We start from the raw sequence: 10,345 nt of genomic DNA, 5'->3' as shown, positions 1-10,345 counted from the left end.
TATTCACCATGAATTTTACCTGCCCTTCATTTATATTCTAAGATGATGCATTTTATTTCACTGGAATTATTGTAATGAAAGATCTTTTTTTGAAATGGGAACTGAAAATGTGGATTCTGTAACAATAATCACTGTATTTATAGGTATAATGATAATAAGTACCATTCTACTGCTTTTATACAATGTAGTAGAGCCAAAATTTTACATGTGTCTTTTTAATTTATCCTTACCTTTTATACTGTTTACTGTCTTCTAGACATATTGTTTTCTGAACACCAGAATCCAGGACAATGCACTTAAAAGTGGGTCAATAATCACTTAATAAGTAAATGAATAAATGACGTTCTTACAACCTGGACATAACTGACATTCATCATTTCACTTTTGGTGAGTATATTGTGGGTTTATATTTACTCACACAGATTGGTAAGTGTAGGAAAACAGCTTCAAATTTAGATGAGAACAAGACCTCTTTTCTTCCTGAGATCATTTCTTTATTCTTTCTTGTTTAGAAGATAGTTTGAAAGTGCTTGTTAGAAGATAGTTTTCTTAGTGGAAAGTGACTCAAAAATGAAGTCTCAGTTCAAGGCCTCCTTTTTATAAAAAAGGAAGTGAGTATGAGGTAAGCTGTATAAACAAAGTACCGCAGAGATGAAACTTAAACCAGGAAGAAACATGCCATCAATGTACTTGATGAGAACACATGTGTCATGTGAAGAGACATGACAAATACAGCCCTCCTTAAATTACTTTTGGCCATGGTAATCACGTTCATTTTAATTTTGCCAGAATATTTCAAGACACCAAACAGTGAGTATTTAATTACAATCTATTTTTTCTTTTTTAATTTTTAAAACTTATGTCAGCTAATGGTTACAGGAAAGGCCTTTGTTTTTGAGTACATGTTGTGTGGGCTGAAGTTCTATGCCTGAAAAGCTAATAAAATGAGATGGCAATTTTAGTTGACTGTTATATAGTACAGTATAGTACAGTACTTAAGTATTGTAGCATACAACAATGAAATGAAAAAATGAAAAGAAATACTTGAAATCTGTAGTCTAGCTTTCAAACATTGAGTTTACGATAATCTCATCATATGATTTTGCTCTTTGAAAGTTTCCTTCAAAACAGTTTTAATTATGCTTTTACATTCTGGAATTATTTTATAAAGAAAGTAACATTTACTATGTTAAAAATGCTTGAATTCCCTCTATCACAACTATTTCACACACATCACTTACTGTCACTTTATGGAAATGTATTTAGATTTTTTTCAAAATAAGATGGGTGCAGATTTAAGCACGTGTATGCCTGTGCATATTTGCAACTAGAGAAAAATGGAACAAAATTAGCTTTGTGTGTATTTCAGAAAATTGTGATATTGCTGAAACCTAGGGTAGGAAAATAAATAGATGTAAATTTAAACTATGTTTATGTGTCAGTAAAAGATTTGAAAATATATTAGTGTGATTGTTTGAATGGTAATTGTACTCCCTAGCATTTTATAAGAAGAAAAAGTAAAAAGAAAATGTTGTGTTCTATCATTAAAAAGTTATCATATGAATTTGATTAAAATCAGAGAAAAGCTTATATTTCATGACTTTTTGCAATGATTATTTATTATTGCATATACATAATACTAAGTGGCCAGATGAAAATACTTTTGCTAATAACATTTGGTGATATATTGCAATGATTATTTAATATTGTATATACATGATGTAAAGTAGCAGATAAAATTTTTTTTGATAAATGAACACTATGAATGTCCATTTTGTGAATAATTGAATTTTTCAAATTACTCTTGGTTTTCTGGCATTATGTTGCTTAGATTAAGCAATCATAGCATATATTTTAATTCTTGATTTCACTGAGCGAAAATATAAAAGGAATAGTTAGAATTGGAATGGAGATAACCTATTTCAATTTTTAAGTTATTGTGGGCTGAGGGGTAGCTCATTTAATAGCTGTCTAAGGTAGATTAGATAGAAGTATCTAGCACCTCTAAAGAAAATCAGGTTGGATCTAATGAAAACCAGGTAATCAGTCTAAAAGATTTAATGATCTATTTGCTAAGTATTGGTTAGTGTTTTGTGAGAACCGGTGACTACAAGAGCATGTTAAAAGTTTTTCTTTTGGGGGCAGATGTCTCGACAATAATCAACCATCACTGATAATGATTTTGTACTCTTAGTTTCTTAACTGATTACAATAGCTTCCAATACTACCTTTACTGCCTCCTAAAATTTTAAATACCCATTTCTCTTTTCCTTGTCCAAGAGCAACATAGATATTTCCTCCAACTCTTTTTAGAGTGATGGATTTATCTGAGAATTTTGTTTCAAAGGAACTCTCCTTGGAACCAACAAACAAAACTGTTTGAAAACCACCATTTTGTCCTAATATCATTTTGTGGTAGAAGGAATTTTGCACAGAGCTGCCATAAATGAAAAGTTGATTCTTAGGCAAAATGTTTTACACATGCAATAGTGTAATAATAATGCTTTATATTTTATAATGGTTTATGGATCACCAGGAGCAAGTTTATATATCTTCATTTTATACAGTTCTATATTGATTAAACTAAGGGCACATAATTGTTTTGTCTTTTTTAAAAATAATATATTTTTTTCTTTTTTTTGCGGTATGTGGGCCTCTCACTGTTGTGGCCTCTCCCGTTGTGGAGCACAGGCTCCGGACGCGCAGGTTCAGTGGCCATGGCTCACGGGCCCAGCCGCTCCGCGGCATGTGGGATCTTCCCAGACCGGGGCACGAACCCGTGTCCCCTGCATCGGCAGGTGGACTCTAAACCACTGCACTACCAGAGAAGGCCTAAAATAATTTTTAATCACAATAAGTTGCCTTATGAAATGAGTTGACTTGTTAACTGATGTATTTCATAAAATAAAATATCTAGTAAGATTATTTAGATGATAAGATAAAAGAGTTCCAGAAGTGCTAAAATTAACCTTGAGAGTTTCCCATGTAGTCTTACCCTTCCTATCAGTTACTTGTGTCTTTTTTCCATTCTTATATTCTATTCACTTTAATTTCTAAGATAAATATTATAAAATGATTTTTACTTGCAAATTATTTATTGATACACTGTCTTTAATGTCGAATGAATTCAAAAGGAATCTTAATGAGGAATAATGTATTCACCAGGTTTAATAGATTTGATTTCAAAATAATAAATCCTCTGAAGGCCTAAGTTAAAAATAGAACAGTGTTTGATCATTTTTCATCAAGAATGTATCTGAATAATCATTACACAGAATATTCAACTATTATAATTACATAGTATAAGCTATTTAGTCTAACTTTAGCAAAGATGGGGAACTTCTTTAATGGTGTTTGGGACTTCTAATGACTTTACATTGGTTTGCACTGGCAAGATAGCTTATTCTAGTTTTCAGTTTATTGGAAAGGCAGCTTATACTAAGACACAGTAGTTAATATAACGGTTTCATATTCTTATATTGCATTAGATAATAGAGATATAAAAGGGTATGGATATATTTTTATTCAGAGTTCTTGAAATTAAGGGAGCTGGGTTGTTCCAAATAAAAGATGTTTTACCAACCTGCTTTAGGTGGACTTACAGTGTTTAAGAGAGAGAGAGAGACCTGGTTAACTCATATAAATCTCAGTGATCTTTGTTTATTCTTTCACTTATGAATAGTGTCTAACTGTACTAGGAACCCAAGGCTACAAAAATGAAGGCAATTCTTCCTTCAAAAAGTTTTCAGTCAAGGGGAGGACTGACTGGTAAATAATTAAATACAATACTGTAATCATGAAAATAGCAACGTTAAAAAGATGCAATGGGAACATAAAAGTTGCTTCCAGTCCTGTCTGGGGGAGGATGTTTCTTCCATTTTCATTCACAAAGAGAAATAATTGTCAGAGTTCTAATGATCACCCAATATTTCTCCTTTGCTACTTGCAGGAGCACTTTCTAAAAGAAGCAATTGTTATTGATTTTCAAATAAAATATATTCGTATTTATATCTCAGAAATTCTTGAAGCCAGAAATTTTAGTGAGTTATGTGAGTATATTCCTGACTTTGGTGACGAGGACCAGGAATAGCACAGATGAAAACACCTCATACCTAATTTCATCTAGCTGTTTTGACTTCCTCTCTTACTTTTTTTTTTTTGCGGTATGCGGGCCTTTCACTGCTGTGGCCTCTCCCGTTGCGGAGCACAGGCTCCGGACGCACAGGCTCAGCGGCCATGGCTCATGGGTCCAGCCGCTCCACGGCATGTGGGATCCTCCCGGACCGGGGCACGAACCCGTGTCCCCCGCATCGGCAGGCGGACTCCCAACCACTGCGCCACCAGGGAAGCCCGCCTCTCTTACTTTTAAGAGCCAAACTGACATACACTATGTTTACCAGCTTTCATTTCCCTTCCACTTCACACTTTCTGATGGAAATGGCTGTATAGTGAGCAGTGCAATGGAAGAAAACAAAGGATAAAGGAACCTCAAATACTTACAAACTAGGATAAACCCTGAAGTATATGAGCGTATGTACATATTACTTATGTCTATATTATAAAGACCAGTGTAATCAGGGTAACTGCAATTAATTTGAGAAATTCTTATCTTAGTTCTCAAAAAATGGGCACTTTATTTTCTTATTGGCTGATGCATTAATAATTTAATCAGTAATCCCCAATCAGGTCTGGGATATAGTCATGACTATTAAAAAAAGTTTTTTAAAAATTTAACAAATATTTATACATACATCTGCAGGTATTATACACCAAGTACTTTTACATATAATAACTTATTTTAACTCATTAAAGATTTCAACTCATTAATGGTGAAGCATCATTCTCAAGGGAGACTATTCTGAAAATCTACAGGAAGAAGGAATAAGCCTAGATGGATAAATTTGCTTTTTTAAAGATTTTATTTCTTACTGATTTTTCTGAATCATTATAGTTTTAAAATGGCTACTAATGGACATGGTATTTTTACATATATATCTTAGACATACGTACTGGCAAAAAAATTACTGCTGAAAACAATGCTTTTCACTGCTTTGGCAGAATTGGCCTTATTCTCTCATAGGCGAGGTTACAATACCAATAACCCTTGCTTGGGAAGCTTTCTCATTACATGTCTCATTCATCTGCATTGGTAGATAAATGTTCTCTTGGAATATCTTTTTTGTTTTTATAGAAAAAATGGCTTTCTCTAAAACATTAATATGGTAACGTATATTCCCCTTATACCGCTCTGTTTCTTTTCTCCATAGCACTTACCACCTATATTATTTACTTATTTATTGTTTATATTTTTTGTTGCCCGATTTCTCCAAATAGAACATAAGCTCTATGAAAATGAGGGTTTTTTGTCTGTTTTGTTCATATTTCAAGCACTTAGGACGTACCCGCCACATTAGAAGGCACTCAGTTTGTGCTTAAGTGAAATTTCTGAGTCATATTGTAAAGGAAATTAAAAATGTTATAAAGGAAATAAAAAAGAAAATGCTTTCTGGAAGAAAGTATTTCCCATCAGACCCTCACAACCATCTTTTAATTTAGGTAGGTCAGGTATTATTATCCTCATCTTACATTTCTGAAACATAAAATTTCACCACAAACCTAGAACTTTTAGGTTGTGCACCCTCTGAAATTTATTTCACAGAATCTTTTACTTAAAAGATATGCATCACTTTACCCTGAATCATTTACCTACCATTTTTTTCCCCAATGGAAAATTTCACAGTGTGCATTTACTTTCCTTGTTTTGACAAATAAAACCAGTAGTCTCTTTCTTATGTCCCAAACCTGCCATTCATATACTGCGACCATAGGTTAAAAGTGATCCCAAACCTTGCCCCTTCCTCCTAGGAAATATTTTATATTGTCTTCCCCAAATGATCTCTGAATAAATCTATATTCTCTCTAGACTGCCCTTTTCCTAATCTGGTTAACACCATGGATATATCAACCATACACAACATGATATTTTTTCACCCTTTCCCGCTCAATATTGCTAGAGAAGCTTCAACTATTGTACTCAAATGGAAATATAATTGAGTTTTTGCTATTGAAATTGATACTCTTTTGAGTCTATGCCAGTTGTTAAAGAAGCAGACCTGTGACCAAAGGAAAGCAATATATATTAACTAACGTCTCTGTAAATTAGGCAGGTAAGCCATGAACTTCTATCCTGGCAACCAATATGCATATTTTAATTCTTGTGGAATAGAAATTTATCATGGCATATCTTTTATGCAGTTTATGTGGTTAGAGACAAGAATTTTTTAATTAAAAATTTTAAATTTAAGTATAATTGACTTACCATATTATATTAGTTTCAGGTGTACAACATAGTGATTTGATATCTTTATATATTACAAAATGATTGCCACAATAAGTCTAGTTACCATGTGTCACCATACAAAGTTTTTACAATATTATTGATTATATTCCCTATGCTGGACATTACATCCCTGAGAGTTAATCTCGCTCATCTAGTTCACTCTTCCCCTCACCCCTCTCCCCTCTAACAACTACCAGTTTGCTCTGTATGAGTCTGTTTCTGTTTTGATATGTTTATTTTGTTTTTAGATTCCACATATAAGTGAAATAATACAGTATGTGTCTTTCTCTGTCTGACTGATTTTACTTACATAATACCCTCTAGGTCCATCCATGTTGTCACAACTGTCAAGATTTCGTTATTTTCTATGGCTGAGCAATATTCCATTGTACATACAATTGACCCTTAAACAACACAGTTGTTAGGGGTGCTGACCCTCCTTAAAGTAAAAAATCCATGCATAACTTATAATTGGCCCTCCAAACACGCAGTTCCTCCAACCCACCCACTGTTCTGCATCTGCAGATTCAACCAGCTGTGGATCTTGTAGTACTGTAGTATTTACTATTGAAAAAAATCCATGTAAAGTTTGGACCCATGCAGTTCCAAACCTGTGTTGTTCAAGGGTCAACTGTGTATACCACATATTGTTCATCTATTCATCTGTCAATGGATACTTAGGTTGCTTCCATATCTTGGCTATTGTAAATAATGCTGCAATGAATATAGGGATGCGTATATCTTTTCAAATTAGTATTTTTGTTTTCTTTGGAAAAATACCCAGAAATGGAATTGCTGGATCATATGGTAGTTCTGTTTTTATTTTTTGAGTAACCTCCATACTATTTTCCATAGTGGCTGCACCAGTTTACATTCCCACCAGTAGTGCACAAGGGTATCCTTTTCTTCACATTCTTGCCAACACTTATTTGTTGTATTTTTATAACAGCCATTCTGACAGGTGGTATCTTATTGTGGTTTTGATTTGCATTTACCTGATGATTAGTGATGTTGAGCATCTTTCCATGTGACTGTTGGCCATCTGTATGTCTTCTTTGGAAAATGTTATTTGGGTCCTTGGCCCATTTTTAATTTAGTTGTTGGATTTTTTGCTGTTGGATTGTATGAGCTCTTTGTGATATTAATCCCTTATCAGATACACTGTTTGCAAGTATCTTCTCTCATTCAGTAGGCAGCCTTTTCATTTTGCTGGTATTTTCCTTCACTGTGCAAAAGCTTTTTAGTTTGACATGGTCCTCTTTGTTTATTTTTGCTTTGGCTTCCCTTGCCTGAGGAGACAGATCCAAAAATATTAATAAGACCAATATCAAAGAACTTACTGCCTATGTTTTCTTCTGGAAGATTTATGGTTTTAAGTCTTACATTGAAGTCTTTAATCCATTTTCAGTTCACTTTTGTATACGGTGGGAGAAAGTACTCCAGTTCGATTCTTTTGCATGTATCTGTCCAGTTTTGCCAACACTGTTTATTGAAGAGGCTGTCTTTTCCTCATTGCATATTCTTGCCTCCTTTGTCATAGATTAATTGACCATTTAAGTGTGGGTTTATTTCTGGGCTCTCTATTCTGTTCCATTGATCTATGTATCTGTTTTGTGCCAGTAATACTCTTTGATTACTGTAGTTTTGTAGTATAATTTGAAATCAGGGAGTGTGATACCTCAAGCTTTTCTTTTTTAAGATTTTTTTTTTAAACTATCCAGGGTCTTTGTGGTTCCATACAAATTTTAGAATTATTTGTTCTAGTTCTGTGAAAAATGCCATCCTTGCATCTCTGGGATAAATCCCACTTGATCATGGTGTATGATCCTTTTAATGTATTGTTGACTTTGGTTTGCTAATATTTTCAGTGATATTGGCCTATAATTTTCTTTTTGTTTTTGGTGGTGTCTTTATCTGGTTTTGGTATCAGAGTGATGCCGTCCTTGTAGAATGAGTTTGGAGGCATTCCTTCCCTTTAAATTATCTGAAATAGTTTAAGTAGGATAGGTATTAACTCTTTTTAAATGTTGGGTGGACTTTACCTGCAAAGCTCTCTGGTCCTGGACTATCATTTGTTGGGAGTTTTAAAATTATTGATTCAATTTCATTATTGCTAATCAGTCTGTTCATACTTTCTATTTCTTCCTGATTTGGTCCTGGGAGATTGAACGTTTCTAGGAATTTATCCATTTCTCTAGGTTGTCCTTTTTATTGGTATATAATTGTTTGTACTAATCTCTTTTGATCCCTTTGTATTACTGTGATGTTGGTTGTAACTATTCTGATTTTATTTATTTGGGCTCTCTCTCCTTTTCTCTCTCTCTCTTTTAAAAATTTTATTTATTTATTTAATTTATGGCTGCGTTGGGTCTTCGTTGCTGTGTACAGGCTTTCTCTAGTTGCAGCGAGCAGGGGCTGCTTTTCGTTGCAGTGTGAGGGCTTCTTATTGCGGTGGCTTCTCTTGTCGCAGAGCATGGGCTCTAGGCACGCAGTCTCAGTAGTTGTGGCGCATGGGCTTAGCTGCTCTGCGGCATGTGGGATCTTCCCGGACCAGGGCTCGAACCCATGTCTCCTGCATTGGCAGATCAATTCTTAACCACTGTGCCACCAGGGAAGCCCTCCTTTTCTCTTGATAGTCTGGTGAAAGGGTCATCAATTTTATTTATCTCTTCCAAGAACCAGCTCTTAGTTTCATTGATCTTTTCTTTTCTTTTTTTTTTTCAGTCTCAATTTCATTTATTTCTGCTCTGATCTTTATGAGTTTTTTCCTTCTGCTAACTTTGTCTTCCTTTTCTGTTTCCTTTAGGTGTAAGGTTAGATTGTTTACTTATTTTTCTTGTTTCCTGAGGTAAGCTTATATTGCTATAAACTTTCCTTTTAGAACTGCTTTTGCTGCACCCCATAGATTTTGGATTGTTGTGTTTCCGTTTTCATTTGTCCAGGTATTTTTTTATTTGCTCTTTAATTTTTTCAGTGACCCATTGGTCACTTAGTGGCATATTCTTTGGCCTCCATGTGTTTGTGTTTTTTCCAGTTTTTTTCTTGTAGTTGATTTCTAGTCTCATACTGTTGTAGTCAGAAAAGGTGCTTGATAAGATTTCAATCTTTTTAAATTTACTGAGACTTGTGTTGTGGAGTAGCATGAGATCTATCTTGGAGAACATTTTATGTTCACTTGAAGAGAATGTGTATTCTGCTGCTTTTCTATGGAATGTTTTATGTATATCTATTAAGTCTGTCTGCTCTAATCTGTTGGCCAGTGTTTCCTTATTGATATTATGACTGTATGATCTGTCCATTGATGTAAGTGTGGTGTTAAAAGTCCCTCACTGTTGTTGTGTTACTGTCAATTTCTCTCTTTACATTTGTTAATATGTGCTTTATGTACTTAGGTGCTCTTATGTTGGGTGCATATATGTTTAGAGTTGTTTTACCTTCTTGGATTGATCCCATTATCATTACATAATGTTCTTCCTTGTCTCTTGTTATAGTCTTTGTTTTGAAGTCTATTTTGTCTTATATAATTATTGCTACCTCAGTTTTTTTTTTTCATTTGCATGGAGCATTCTTTTCCATCCCCTCACTTTCAGTCTGCGTGTGTCTGTAGATCTGAAGTGAGTTTCTTGTAGGCAGCATGTATATGCGTTTTGTTTTTGTATGCATTCAGCCCTGCTATATCTTTTTTTTTTTTTTGCGGTACGCAGGCCTCTCACTGTTGTGGCCTCTCCCGTTGTGGAGCACAGGCTCTGGACACGCAGGCTCAGCGGCCATGGCTCATGGGCCTAGCCGCTCCGCGGCATGTGGGATCTTCCCAGACCAGGGCACGAACCCGTGTCCCCTGCATCGGCAGGCAGACTCTCAACCACTGCACCACCAGGGAAGCCCATGCTATATCTTTTGATTGGAGCATTTAGTCCACTTAAATTTAAAGTAATTATTGATAGGTATGTACTTACTGACATTTTGTTAATTGTTTTGGGGTTGTTTTGCAGTCCTTATTTGTTC

General features: G+C 34.6%; 1 protein-coding gene across 1 annotated transcript in view; it reads left to right on the top strand.

Moving 5' to 3' along the window:
* Positions 1–722: 722 nt before the first annotated feature.
* TMEM156 (transmembrane protein 156) overlaps positions 723–10,345 on the top strand; it is a gene marked incomplete at its 5' end in the record, with an annotated part of 49,378 nt that continues 39,755 nt past the window's right edge. Inside the window, one exon of the mRNA XM_079919583.1 lies at positions 723–810. Within this exon, the coding sequence (XP_079775709.1) occupies positions 723–810 (88 nt within the window). The remainder of the gene's footprint in view (positions 811–10,345) is intronic.

This window comes from Stenella coeruleoalba (genome assembly GCF_951394435.1).
Source record: "Stenella coeruleoalba genome assembly, chromosome: 4".
Classification (NCBI taxonomy): Eukaryota; Metazoa; Chordata; class Mammalia; order Artiodactyla; family Delphinidae; genus Stenella; species Stenella coeruleoalba.
This window is presented reverse-complemented; position numbering and strand designations above follow the sequence as displayed.